Source organism: Podarcis vaucheri, assembly GCF_965113315.1.
Source record: "Podarcis vaucheri genome assembly, chromosome: 12".
Taxonomy (NCBI): Eukaryota; Metazoa; Chordata; class Lepidosauria; order Squamata; family Lacertidae; genus Podarcis; species Podarcis vaucheri.
Window position 1 is genome coordinate 39,131,087 of NC_138750.1, and position 15,301 is coordinate 39,146,387.

At 44.1% G+C, this 15,301-nt stretch overlaps 1 protein-coding gene across 3 annotated transcripts in view; it reads right to left on the reverse strand.

Annotated features, from left to right (window-relative positions):
* FAM171A1 (family with sequence similarity 171 member A1) overlaps positions 1-15,301 on the reverse strand; it is an 85,164-nt gene that overhangs the window by 35,243 nt on the left and 34,620 nt on the right. For 2 of the 3 annotated variants that reach the window (XM_082193202.1, XM_082193201.1), the window contains exon 2: positions 11,000-11,227. In XM_082193202.1, coding sequence (XP_082049328.1) covers positions 11,000-11,227 — 228 coding nt within the window. Of the gene's footprint in view, positions 1-10,972; positions 11,228-15,301 lie in introns of those variants that run through there. The other variant, XM_082193203.1, reaches the window with a different exon arrangement.

The following is a 15,301-nucleotide window of genomic DNA, read 5'->3' on the forward strand; positions in this document are numbered from 1 at the left end:
CCCATCTGTCACGGGTAATGGCCAGGGTTGACGGCAGATGTAGTCAGGTTACAGAGTGCTGCTCTAGGATCACGGGTTCATCCTCACACTAAGGGCCAAACCCAGGCCACAAAGTTAGGGAAGCCTCCCTAGGGAAGTCTCCCTAGTCTTCCTCTTTGTCACCAGGTTTCCTCAAGCTCTTCTACCATCCCTGAAATGTTTTCAGGGTTCCCAGTGGAGGAATTTTAATCACCAGGGTTTCTCCCACCAAGGCTCACAGCTGAGCTTATGAAAGTCTTGTTTTACCTCCATTCAAACCCGTGTCCCAGTTGGCAGTATCCGAACTGAAGTAAAAGCCAGTTTGAAAATAATAATGTTTGCACACTTTAAAACTTGTGGTTTGCATTAAGCTGCATTAATTTATTATTAGTCATAAAGAAGAATGGTTTTGCACCACACATTTTTCTCTCCCCCCTCCCTTTTTTCATCTCATTTGGTCATTTATCAGAGGAACTAAGTGCAAATAAGGGGACAAAATAATAGCTCCTTCTCACTGCAATTTGTGGCAAAGTGCCTAATGAACTCGGCAGAGGATGCCCAAACAAGCGTTCCTTTCAGAAGCACACACTCATTTCAAGTGGTTTCTCTTGAAAACGCACAAAAAGCCTAGTTCAGATTTCAATGACTTGTCAAAAGCTCTGCGAAACTGGTTCTTTCCTTAAAAAATTAAAACAAAATCAATATTAAAAGCAAAAAAAATTGCACTGTAAGGACCCCTATATACAAGAAATATGGGCTGAAATAAAAGGAATAATTTACCCTGCACACTAATGGCACCCTCGAGTCCCTCCCCCTGCCAAAATTTTGATTAGACGTGAAAAAAGAAAAACAATATTAGTTCATCGTTTTTCAAATATAGCAACAGTGGCTGCACTGAGACCCCAGCATCTTCTGATGCAAGCAGCAGGGCACTTGTTCACTCACTGACTAGAAAAGGGTGCAACTGTGCCTCATACATGCCCCTATGTCTCACCTGTAGGAAAGGCATATCTCAGAAGCCTTGCATGCAGAGAGTCCCAGATACAATCACTGGCATCTCTAGGTAGGGCTGGAAAAGCCTCCTGCCCCAAACCCAGGAGAGGTACTGCCAGTCAGCGTAGACTGCACTGAGTGAGTTGGACCAATGGTCTGACTCATTATAAAACAGCTTCCTTTGTTCTATATCTCACAGCTACCTATCAGTTTGAGAACCTCTGCTCTATTTAATGCATGACTGCTCTTTTCAAGCATGCCAGGTCAGCCAATATCAGAGATATTTAACTCCAAAATGGAGGAAATATTGATGAGAAAAACGGGCGAGAACATCCTCATCCAGAAGCCAAAGAAAGATCAGCTGAAGTGATTCTCCCCTCTGCTCAGAAATAATTCTCTGCCCCACTGCCAGTTACCATAGTCTGGCCGCATCCATTTGCTAGGGCCGGGGTAGGCAAGACGGGGCCCTCCAGATATTGCTGGACTACAGCTCCCATCACTCTTGATCGTTGTCCATGATGACTGGGGCTGATGGGAGTTGGAGTCCAACAACCTATGGAGAATCAGAGATTCCTCATTCTGGCTTCACATGTTCAGCTTCTTTATGATCCAAGGCAAAACACTGGCGCTGAAGCCAAGCTAAGGAAAGCACGGTCAAACTAAAGGCCTAACCAGGGGAGTATGGGGAGAGGCACTGTTCTTACTGGGCATCCATATTCTTCTCTTGTGAAAACCATCAGGTTATTATTATATTCATATCAACTACCCTGGGCCCTAAAACTGGCAGGTGAGGCCTCGTTGGTGCTGCTGCTACCAGGGGCTGCTGGATTTGCACTGACCCAAGACAGGGCATTTTCAGTGGCAGTTTGCCATTTGAGAGAGGTGCACCTGTCTCACTGACTTTCAGTTTAAAAACAGGCATTGCCCAGGCATTTATTTGATGGCTGAAAGGCCCCCCTTTTCCTGACAGCCCTGAGATAACTGATTTTAAGTGCTTTTAGAATGCTTGAATATATATATATATATATATATATATATATATATATATATATATTTGCTTTCGTAGATTTTCACGGGTACAGGAATGCAGGTTTTGGTGTCTTCGGGTGTCTTCCCGTGTAAGAGTCGGGGTGTCTGGGCGACGTTTCGACGAGGTCTCACTCGTCATCTTCAGGCTGGTGCTTTCGGCTTCTTGTTACTGGAACTGAAGATGACGAGTGAGACCTCGTCGAAACGTCGCCCAGACACCCCGACTCTTACACGGGAAGACACCCGAAGACACCAAAACCTGCATATATATATATATATATATGCTTTCGTAGATTTTCACGGGTACAGGAATGCAGGTTTTGGTGTCTTCGGGTGTCTTCCCGTGTAAGAGTCGGGGTGTCTGGGCGACGTTTCGACGAGGTCTCACTCGTCATCTTCAGGCTGGTGCTTTCGGCTTCTTGTTACTGGAACAGAGCAGAATCTGGTGTTTGAGTTCCTATAAATACTGTTGAGGGGTGTGGTGTATAGCCTCCAACGTTCTGGGCAGAGAGGAAGTTCCTAGATTAGTGTGCCTTTTCTTCTTTTGTTCCTTAATTACTTGAGGGATATCTTGAGTGATTTCATGAGTGATATTCTGAATACCACTGGGTGGGTCATTAAGTGTAGATTAGTTGCTAAAGCTTTCGTGTCTTGACCTCTTGAGCTTGTGAAGAGTTTTTCTGAGAAGATGGCTGTGCTGCATTTAGTTGTGCTCTGGCTTGGCTTCGTGTATAGGGGCGAGCTGTGGTTTTGTGCCTTGTGCCAGCCAGATCTGTGTAGGGATTGCAGGGGGGTGCAGCATCCGGAGGTGCCACTATAGTTTGGCTACTGGATGGAGTCTGTAATATGTCTGTGGAGAGGGTCTGGGTTTGGGTCTGGTGTGGTTGATTGGTGACGGCGTTCTGTGTGCCTCTGGTTCTGGTGTCGGTTTTTGTGGGGAGGGCTAATTTCCAGATGTCTGGCAGGCGGGACGTGTCGTCACGCTTGTTCATGTTGTGAGGGTGTTTCTCTATCTCGATGGCTTCCATGATTATTCTCTTGTGGTGATGTTCCATGTTAAAGAGCAATTTGGAATCTGCAAAATTAATTTCGTGTCCTGTTTCTTTCATGTGTTGGAAAAGAGAGGAAGTTTTTTCTTCTTTTTTGACGGCATTCTTGTGTTCTGCGATACGTGCATTTATTCGTCTGTTTGTTTGTCCAATGTACGTGGCTGGGCAGACTTTGCAGGGTATTTCATAGACCCCTTGGTTTTCCAGCTGGATTTTGTCTTTTGGGTTTCTGAGGATATTGGCTATTTTTTGGTTGGTGCAGAAGGCTGTTTTGATATTGTGTTTATGGAGGATTTTGCTAATTTTGTCTGTAGTGCCCTTGATATAAGGAAGGAGGGCCATGCCATTGTTTTCTTCTGTGTCTTGGTTTTTGGGGGGTGTTTCTTTTTGGATTAGCTTCGTAACCCTGTTTTTCTGGTATCCATTGGCGATTAACACATTTGAGAGATTCTGTAACTCAGTTGTCAAGTGGTCTTTGTCAGCCAGGCGTTTGGTTCTGGAGATGAGAGTCTTGGCTACGGAGTTTATTTGTGCAGGGTGGTGGTGTGATTGTGCATGTAAGTAGCGGTTGGTGTGTGTTTTTTTCCGGTAGATAGTGTGTCCTAGGGAGCCATCAGGTTTTTTGTAGATTAGGACGTCAAGAAAGGGGAGTTGGTTGTTGTCTTCTATTTCCATAGTGAATTGTATTTTGGGGTGTAGGCTGTTGAGATGTGTGAGGAAGCTATCTAGTTTTTCTTTCCCGTGTGGCCAAATTACAAAGGTGTCGTCAACATATCTGAGCCAAAGTTTGGGTTTGTGTTCTGACTTGTCTAAAGCATTGGTTTCAAAGTGTTCCATGTACAAATTTGCGATGACCGGTGAGAGGGGTGATCCCATAGGTGCTCCTTCTATCTGTTTGTATCTTTGTCCATTGTGGATGAAGTACGTGTTGGTTAGGCAGTGGTTGGTCAGGTCCAGGATGTATTTGGGGGGATTGTATTTGTTTTGAATGGCTGTCAAGGCTTCATTAATGGGCACTTGAGTGAAGAGAGATATAACATCGAAGCTCACAAGTAGGTCATCGGGATGTAGGTATTGCTTCTTTATTGTTTCTATGAACTGGAAGGAGTTAGTAACGTGTGAAGCGATGGATTCTGCATAGGGCTGAAGTTGCTTAGCGAGAAATTTAGCGAGATTTTGTAGAGGTGAGCCTATGGAGCTGACTATTGGTCTGAGTGGTGTTCCTTCTTTGTGTATCTTGGGGAGACCGTAGAGTTTGGGGCATCTGGATGATTTTTCTCTGGGGATGATTCTTAGCTGGATTTCTTCACTGATAGGAGAGGCTTTTATTTTGGATTTGGTGGTTTTTTCCAGATAGGTGGTGGGATCTGTTTTTATAGGTTGGTAGGTAGGGTCTTGGAGTAGATTTGATAGTTTTGCTTGGTAGTCCGATGTGTTCATCACAACAGTGGCGTTGCCTTTGTCTGCTGGGAGAATGATTATGTTGTTGTCTTTCCTCAGGTTGGTGAGTGCTTTCTGTTCTTCTTTGTGTAAATTGCTTCTGGGTGGTTTGCTGGAGCAGAGGATGTTGGTGACTTCAAGTCTGATTTTATTGGCTTCATCTGGGTCGATTTTGGTTAGGCTAGCTTCGACTCCGCATATGATGTTTTCCGTGGGGATGCGTCTCGGGGCGACTGCAAAGTTGAAACCTTTGGAGAGTACTTTGGTTTCAGTTGGGGTGAGGATCCTGTCTGATATGTTATGTACTGTTTGTTTCATGGGTTGTTGTGGAGGGTGGCTGGGCTTCTGGCGTTTCTCTAGTTTGTAGAGTTTGTTGGTGTGTCTGTCTGTCTTATGTGAGGTCTCAGTTTCAGCTCTCCAGACGGCTAGTTGTTTGCATTTGTCCCAGAGTGCAGGGTGGATTTTGTTACATAGTTTGAGGTGAAGAGTGAGCAGATCTTTGTTGGTTTGGTTTAGTAGGTATCTTTTCTTATGTATTTCATTTCTGATTAGGGATAGTTCAGTTCGTTTCAGGATCCTTTCGGTAGCTGGGGTTTTAGAGTGGAATTTAAGTTGGAAGCATGTGGGAGTTAAGTTGTTGTCTCGGCAGTTGCGTAGGAACAGGAGATCACATAAGATGGTGGCTCTTCGGATTTCTAGTTTCTCGTAGGTTCTTGTCAGCTGGAAGGTTTCCTCCCCGTAGAGGTGAGATATTTGCTTTCGTAGATTTTCACGGGTACAGGAATGCAGGTTTTGGTGTCTTCGGGTGTCTTCCCGTGTAAGAGTCGGGGTGTCTGGGCGACGTTTCGACGAGGTCTCACTCGTCATCTTCAGGCTGGTGCTTTCGGCTTCTTGTTACTGGAACAGAGCAGAATCTGGTGTTTGAGTTCCTATAAATACTGTTGAGGGGTGTGGTGTATAGCCTCCAACGTTCTGGGCAGAGAGGAAGTTCCTAGATTAGTGTGCCTTTTCTTCTTTTGTTCCTTAATTACTTGAGGGATATCTTGAGTGATTTCATGAGTGATATTCTGAATACCACTGGGTGGGTCATTAAGTGTAGATTAGTTGCTAAAGCTTTCGTGTCTTGACCTCTTGAGCTTGTGAAGAGTTTTTCTGAGAAGATGGCTGTGCTGCATTTAGTTGTGCTCTGGCTTGGCTTCGTGTATAGGGGCGAGCTGTGGTTTTGTGCCTTGTGCCAGCCAGATCTGTGTAGGGATTGCAGGGGGGTGCAGCATCCGGAGGTGCCACTATAGTTTGGCTACTGGATGGAGTCTGTAATATGTCTGTGGAGAGGGTCTGGGTTTGGGTCTGGTGTGGTTGATTGGTGACGGCGTTCTGTGTGCCTCTGGTTCTGGTGTCGGTTTTTGTGGGGAGGGCTAATTTCCAGATGTCTGGCAGGCGGGACGTGTCGTCACGCTTGTTCATGTTGTGAGGGTGTTTCTCTATCTCGATGGCTTCCATGATTATTCTCTTGTGGTGATGTTCCATGTTAAAGAGCAATTTGGAATCTGCAAAATTAATTTCGTGTCCTGTTTCTTTCATGTGTTGGAAAAGAGAGGAAGTTTTTTCTTCTTTTTTGACGGCATTCTTGTGTTCTGCGATACGTGCATTTATTCGTCTGTTTGTTTGTCCAATGTACGTGGCTGGGCAGACTTTGCAGGGTATTTCATAGACCCCTTGGTTTTCCAGCTGGATTTTGTCTTTTGGGTTTCTGAGGATATTGGCTATTTTTTGGTTGGTGCAGAAGGCTGTTTTGATATTGTGTTTATGGAGGATTTTGCTAATTTTGTCTGTAGTGCCCTTGATATAAGGAAGGAGGGCCATGCCATTGTTTTCTTCTGTGTCTTGGTTTTTGGGGGGTGTTTCTTTTTGGATTAGCTTCGTAACCCTGTTTTTCTGGTATCCATTGGCGATTAACACATTTGAGAGATTCTGTAACTCAGTTGTCAAGTGGTCTTTGTCAGCCAGGCGTTTGGTTCTGGAGATGAGAGTCTTGGCTACGGAGTTTATTTGTGCAGGGTGGTGGTGTGATTGTGCATGTAAGTAGCGGTTGGTGTGTGTTTTTTTCCGGTAGATAGTGTGTCCTAGGGAGCCATCAGGTTTTTTGTAGATTAGGACGTCAAGAAAGGGGAGTTGGTTGTTGTCTTCTATTTCCATAGTGAATTGTATTTTGGGGTGTAGGCTGTTGAGATGTGTGAGGAAGCTATCTAGTTTTTCTTTCCCGTGTGGCCAAATTACAAAGGTGTCGTCAACATATCTGAGCCAAAGTTTGGGTTTGTGTTCTGACTTGTCTAAAGCATTGGTTTCAAAGTGTTCCATGTACAAATTTGCGATGACCGGTGAGAGGGGTGATCCCATAGGTGCTCCTTCTATCTGTTTGTATCTTTGTCCATTGTGGATGAAGTACGTGTTGGTTAGGCAGTGGTTGGTCAGGTCCAGGATGTATTTGGGGGGATTGTATTTGTTTTGAATGGCTGTCAAGGCTTCATTAATGGGCACTTGAGTGAAGAGAGATATAACATCGAAGCTCACAAGTAGGTCATCGGGATGTAGGTATTGCTTCTTTATTGTTTCTATGAACTGGAAGGAGTTAGTAACGTGTGAAGCGATGGATTCTGCATAGGGCTGAAGTTGCTTAGCGAGAAATTTAGCGAGATTTTGTAGAGGTGAGCCTATGGAGCTGACTATTGGTCTGAGTGGTGTTCCTTCTTTGTGTATCTTGGGGAGACAAAATCCACCCTGCACTCTGGGACAAATGCAAACAACTAGCCGTCTGGAGAGCTGAAACTGAGACCTCACATAAGACAGACAGACACACCAACAAACTCTACAAACTAGAGAAACGCCAGAAGCCCAGCCACCCTCCACAACAACCCATGAAACAAACAGTACATAACATATCAGACAGGATCCTCACCCCAACTGAAACCAAAGTACTCTCCAAAGGTTTCAACTTTGCAGTCGCCCCGAGACGCATCCCCACGGAAAACATCATATGCGGAGTCGAAGCTAGCCTAACCAAAATCGACCCAGATGAAGCCAATAAAATCAGACTTGAAGTCACCAACATCCTCTGCTCCAGCAAACCACCCAGAAGCAATTTACACAAAGAAGAACAGAAAGCACTCACCAACCTGAGGAAAGACAACAACATAATCATTCTCCCAGCAGACAAAGGCAACGCCACTGTTGTGATGAACACATCGGACTACCAAGCAAAACTATCAAATCTACTCCAAGACCCTACCTACCAACCTATAAAAACAGATCCCACCACCTATCTGGAAAAAACCACCAAATCCAAAATAAAAGCCTCTCCTATCAGTGAAGAAATCCAGCTAAGAATCATCCCCAGAGAAAAATCATCCAGATGCCCCAAACTCTACGGTCTCCCCAAGATACACAAAGAAGGAACACCACTCAGACCAATAGTCAGCTCCATAGGCTCACCTCTACAAAATCTCGCTAAATTTCTCGCTAAGCAACTTCAGCCCTATGCAGAATCCATCGCTTCACACGTTACTAACTCCTTCCAGTTCATAGAAACAATAAAGAAGCAATACCTACATCCCGATGACCTACTTGTGAGCTTCGATGTTATATCTCTCTTCACTCAAGTGCCCATTAATGAAGCCTTGACAGCCATTCAAAACAAATACAATCCCCCCAAATACATCCTGGACCTGACCAACCACTGCCTAACCAACACGTACTTCATCCACAATGGACAAAGATACAAACAGATAGAAGGAGCACCTATGGGATCACCCCTCTCACCGGTCATCGCAAATTTGTACATGGAACACTTTGAAACCAATGCTTTAGACAAGTCAGAACACAAACCCAAACTTTGGCTCAGATATGTTGACGACACCTTTGTAATTTGGCCACACGGGAAAGAAAAACTAGATAGCTTCCTCACACATCTCAACAGCCTACACCCCAAAATACAATTCACTATGGAAATAGAAGACAACAACCAACTCCCCTTTCTTGACGTCCTAATCTACAAAAAACCTGATGGCTCCCTAGGACACACTATCTACCGGAAAAAAACACACACCAACCGCTACTTACATGCACAATCACACCACCACCCTGCACAAATAAACTCCGTAGCCAAGACTCTCATCTCCAGAACCAAACGCCTGGCTGACAAAGACCACTTGACAACTGAGTTACAGAATCTCTCAAATGTGTTAATCGCCAATGGATACCAGAAAAACAGGGTTACGAAGCTAATCCAAAAAGAAACACCCCCCAAAAACCAAGACACAGAAGAAAACAATGGCATGGCCCTCCTTCCTTATATCAAGGGCACTACAGACAAAATTAGCAAAATCCTCCATAAACACAATATCAAAACAGCCTTCTGCACCAACCAAAAAATAGCCAATATCCTCAGAAACCCAAAAGACAAAATCCAGCTGGAAAACCAAGGGGTCTATGAAATACCCTGCAAAGTCTGCCCAGCCACGTACATTGGACAAACAAACAGACGAATAAATGCACGTATCGCAGAACACAAGAATGCCGTCAAAAAAGAAGAAAAAACTTCCTCTCTTTTCCAACACATGAAAGAAACAGGACACGAAATTAATTTTGCAGATTCCAAATTGCTCTTTAACATGGAACATCACCACAAGAGAATAATCATGGAAGCCATCGAGATAGAGAAACACCCTCACAACATGAACAAGCGTGACGACACGTCCCGCCTGCCAGACATCTGGAAATTAGCCCTCCCCACAAAAACCGACACCAGAACCAGAGGCACACAGAACGCCGTCACCAATCAACCACACCAGACCCAAACCCAGACCCTCTCCACAGACATATTACAGACTCCATCCAGTAGCCAAACTATAGTGGCACCTCCGGATGCTGCACCCCCCTGCAATCCCTACACAGATCTGGCTGGCACAAGGCACAAAACCACAGCTCGCCCCTATACACGAAGCCAAGCCAGAGCACAACTAAATGCAGCACAGCCATCTTCTCAGAAAAACTCTTCACAAGCTCAAGAGGTCAAGACACGAAAGCTTTAGCAACTAATCTACACTTAATGACCCACCCAGTGGTATTCAGAATATCACTCATGAAATCACTCAAGATATCCCTCAAGTAATTAAGGAACAAAAGAAGAAAAGGCACACTAATCTAGGAACTTCCTCTCTGCCCAGAACGTTGGAGGCTATACACCACACCCCTCAACAGTATTTATAGGAACTCAAACACCAGATTCTGCTCTGTTCCAGTAACAAGAAGCCGAAAGCACCAGCCTGAAGATGACGAGTGAGACCTCGTCGAAACGTCGCCCAGACACCCCGACTCTTACACGGGAAGACACCCGAAGACACCAAAACCTGCATATATATATATATATATATATATATATATATATATATATATATATGCTTTCGTAGATTTTCACGGGTACAGGAATGCAGGTTTTGGTGTCTTCGGGTGTCTTCCCGTGTAAGAGTTGGGGTGTCTGGGCGACGTTTCGACGAGGTCTCACTCGTCATCTTCAGGCTGGTGCTTTCGGCTTCTTGTTACTGGAACAGAGCAGGGTCTTAGTGTTTGAGTTCCTATAAATACTGTTGAGGGGGTGTGGTGTATAGCCTCCAACGTTCTGGGCAGAGAGGAAGTTCCTAGATTAGTGTGCCTTTTCTTCTTTTGTTCCTTAATTACTTGAGGGATATCTTGAGTGATTTCATGAGTGATATTCTGAATACCACTTAGGTGGGTCATTAAGTGTGGATTAGTTGCTAAAGCTTTCGTGTCTTGACCTCTTGAGCTTGTGAAGAGTTTTTCGAAGATGGCTGTGCTGCATTTAGTTGTGCTCTGGCTTGGCTTCGTGTATAGGGGCGAGCTGTGGTTTTGTGCCCTGTGCCAGTCAGATCTGTGTAGGGATTAAGGAACCCCTAAGTAATTAAGGAACAAAAGAAGAAAAGGCACACTAATCTAGGAACTTCCTCTCTGCCCAGAACGTTGGAGGCTATACACCACACCCCCTCAACAGTATTTATAGGAACTCAAACACTAAGACCCTGCTCTGTTCCAGTAACAAGAAGCCGAAAGCACCAGCCTGAAGATGACGAGTGAGACCTCGTCGAAACGTCGCCCAGACACCCCAACTCTTACACGGGAAGACACCCGAAGACACCAAAACCTGCATATATATATATATATATATATATATATATATATATATATATATATATATATAATGTGTTTGTCACCATGGGCTCCTTTGAAAGAAAGGATGGGATATAAATGATGAATGAATAAATAAATAAATGATAAATACGATTTTCAGCATTCAGGTTTTTGTTTTGCTTTGTTTTTTTCTTAAAAAAACACCATAGTTTTGTACCCCCCCTTTAGAAATAAAATCTTACCTCAGAACAAAAATAAAGATCTCTTACCAGGCAATCTTATTGGTTTCCATGGTGCAGAGTTTGGCACGTAAGCATGTTTAGTCGCAGTAACGATCAGCTGACTGCCCAGCTTATACTGAAACTTGATGAAGGCAGTGCCATCTGCTCCTGAGGTTCCAGAGGCAATGGGGATCTGGTTGGTAAAAATCTCAATAAAGGCTTCGGTGACTGGCTGATGTGTGCTTGCATCACTTACGTGGACCTTCAGAGTCACATCTGCAAAGGACAACAACAACGGAGCAGTTAACCTTTGGGAAACTTCGCATTCCACAGTTGCACGAAACAGGTGCAAAAGAAGAAGAAGGTATATATGAGGTATAGAAGGAATGGGAGTACCCATTCCAAATGCTGGGATTAACCTTTAAACTCCCTACGATCTTCACTTGAGCACCTTCTCAAGGTACCCTTGCTCCCATTGACACCAACAGGAACTCCCCCTGCAAGTCTAACTCCAAAAGGGAGCGGAGGGTTTTGTTGGGATGGCAATGAGAAGGGGAGAAAGACAAAAGGGGAAAGTGGCCGGCAAGGCTTGGCAGAGAGAGGGAGAGAAAAGGGGGTGGTCTAATGTTGGCTCTTAGCCTTCTGCCGGCTCCAGCCCTTCACACCTTGGCTACCCACCACTGCTATAAAGATGTTAACAAAATGTAGGTTGGAATCCAAATCCTACAAAAATGATGGAACCTTAGGGGGTTTTCTGGGGTGGTGACAGCTTCCCCTCCTGAAAGCTTTCCCATTCAATTCCAAAACTGCATTTTAATACAGTAATCCCTCCCTCCCTCCTTCTCTGTCTGTCTGTCTCTGTGGTGGAAGTAAAACAAGGAAGAAAAAAAAGGAGGGGTGTTGAACAGCTTGGAGGCCATAGAGAAATTCCACACCCTATTTTTTATTTGTAAAGTTTTTGTGCTACCTTCTCCCCATCTGCTTTATAAAAGCAGAACTGATGGGAGGAAAGAGTTTCAACAGCACTTTGACCTCGTGCCATGAAGGGGAAAAAATCCCACATCCAACTCCAGCGTGCCTGTGGAGCAGGTGTTTTTCCAAGCTGTGGCCTCCCCAGAAGTGGACCATTGGGCTGATGGGAGCTGGAGTCTAACACCATCTGGAGGGCCACAGGTTTGATACCCCTGCTGTAGAGGTTTTGCCTATGTACTTCTGATTTACAACCACAGTAACTCAGTTCTGCATATCTCACTTATAAATACACAAAAAGCTGCCATTTTGAAGACGTTTCTGAAGAGCCAATCTGATCCTGTTCTAGAAGCTAGTGCCATTCCATGGATATCATTAGGTGCTAATAGGTTAATTAAGAATTGACGTTCCTGATCTTTAAGAATCCATTACACAACCCCATCCTTGCTAAAATACACTGTGTTATTATTTACAACAGTTACGATCCAAAATTCACTCTGAGAACAAGTACTTGCTGTCCAGATTTTTTCGGCCTCCCACACATGTGCCATTCTTCAATAATGTCACCATAGCAACCGCATATGATTAAAAACCCCAAAACCATCCATATCACTGCGTTCTATATGAAAGGGGGTAAATCTCTACCAATCTATGGTATGAACACACAAAACTTGCCTTCCATCATATTCATATTTGTGCTACAGCTGCACCAAATAACCAATTCATTTTACAGACCCATCACTACATTTCTATCAGCTCTGGTGTGCTTAAAGATTAGTTTCATTTAACCAAATTTATATACCGCTTGATTGCAAAAGACAGCAACTTTCTTTGGAAATCCTGAGCCTTGACTGTAAACCATTATGTAAACCAATGAGGCATGCCAAATTCTTTGCACCGCATTGTTTAAAAATTCTGAAACCCAGTCAGCCATTATGGTGCCCTTCAGATCATCCTTGACCACTGGCCATGGTGGCTGGGGCTGATGGGAATGGTAGTCCAACCATATTGGCTACCCTCTGCCCTAGTCTGGGATATTGCAAGGGGATGGAGTAGATTTCCCTTTGGGTCCCTTACAGCCCTACAATTCTTTGATTCTGAGATTAATACATTGAAGTTTCCAGCTCACACACTCAAAATACTTCAGAAATTCCTGTCAAATGTGAAAAGCTCTGTATATTAAGGAGAAACCGATTTGTGAGTCGTACTTCTACAAGTTGTAAAGTAAGCAACAAAATGAGCTCTTTTCCAGAATATGAAACACCTTGTAAGAAACTGAAGCTCTGTGATCTAAAGCTAGATAGCTAGGGCATGCACCGTTAGCATTCATTTTCCTTTGACTTGACTATTAATTCAGAAGAACCAGTGTAGCAAGGAATAATGTGGCATGCAAGAAACAATAGTGAAGTAATAAAAGGGCCAGGTGAACATTACAGCTACAAAAGACTGTTCAGAAGCACCGATTCTAGAATTACACAATTTATACTGAAAGAACGAACAGGCAAAGAAAACAAAACTTCCCTGTTTGGAAGAAGATAGGAACCGTAATGTGATCCAGTATGGCGTAATGGTTAAGGCGCTGGACTAGAATCTAGGGTACCAAGATCCAAATCCTTACTCAGCCATGAAGTTCACTAGGTGACCTTGGGCCGGTCAAAAGTTTTCAGCCAAACCTGCCTCACCGGGGTATTGTGAGGATTAACAGGGGATGGGGGAAGAACCATTTACCGTATTTTTCGCTCCATAAGATGCACCTAGTTTTTAGAGGGGGAATGCAAGAAAAAAAATATTCTTTACAGGGAGCGCTGAGCAGAACCTGTGTGCATCCCAGGTTCTGCTCAGCGCTCCCTTTCACGAGCCAAGTGGAGCATGCGTGCGGCTCTTGGGGGCTTTTCCCAAGGAGGGAGAAGGGACTGATGGGCTGCCCTTCTCTCTCCTCAGGGAAAAGCTCCCAAGAACCGCACATACGCTCCACTCAGCTCTTTAAAGGGAGCTCTGAGCAGAGCCTCCCGCCTGCATTCGCTCCATAAGACGCACAAACATTTCCCCTTACTTTTTAGGAGGGAAAAAGTGTGTCTTATGGAGTGAAAAACACAGTAGCCACCCTGTAGTCTCTTGAAAGGAAGGCGGGATAGGAATGTAATAATAATGAAATCAAGATAAATGCAAGCTGCCATCTTCACAGTGGCATCCTTGGAACTTTTAGAATGATATTTGGCCATAGTTAAATATTAAGCCGTCATGTGACAATATTTGACCCGTCAGCTGCCCAGTGTGTCAACCTAAGCTACAGCACTGCGGAGGAAGACTGTGCCCCTGCAAGGTGCTTCTAAAGCCATAGAGCACTTTTAAAGCAATGAAATCAAACCAACAATATGTGGGCTACAAATAGCAAGCCATATTGTAGGTCGGCAATAAAGGAAACAACCCCAGAAGTCACATAGCATTTAGCGGCTTCACAAACTACACATACTTCCTACCATTTACATTCCTTCTCCTTCAGCTCCTTAGGAAATTATACCCTACTTGTTTTTACAACTTAGACGGCACACCAAAATCACTGGGTTTGGGTGAAATACAGTCGCGCAAATATAGCTGCCCTTTCCTATTGCTAAATTTGTTCTCTCATATAAAGAACAACGAAACCACGGCGTGGGTTATCATTTGGGAAGAGGTAAATCCAAAACAGGCCACAATCCAAAACCTACAATCCTTTCCGCATTGTCAATGTGACGTTTCAAAGAGTTCAGGGAAAACCTACATTTGATTAGACACGAATCCTCGCTGCTCCATCTGTTTTGGCAAACGGAGATTTTTCCGCTGTTTAAAACACGTTTTCTAAAAAGAAAGGCTCTTCCATGAAATGTCCCAAAGCAACAACTTGAAATAGTCACTTGGCAAGCAGCTAGGTTTCCTGGCTGCCAGACAAGTGCTGATCTAGGGAGGATGGAGCCATTAGCTTTCACTGTCGGCACAGAATGTGTTTGGATAACAAATGTTCAACATGATGTTTGCTTTAAGACTTTCCAGGTGGGATCAATCCCGATTTCCAAATGCAGTTCTTTACTGAGGCAGAGAAACAGTGGCATAATCATGGATTAAATCAGAGATACTCAACACGGTGCCTTCCATTAGACTACAACTTCCATGGCTCACTGGGCCAAATTTCCGTTGCAGTCCAACAAGTCATTTTGAGTGTTATTTTAATATAAAAGGGGGTATAAATATCTAATCTAACATCTGGAGGGTACCACATTGGCTATTTGTGGCTTAAATGTTGGCTGATACTACATCTTGGTCCAACTGTACTCTTCTCCCTACAATCCCTTGAGCAATAGCTCTGAAAGGATACACTTCACCTAAGAATAAGATGACCATAAT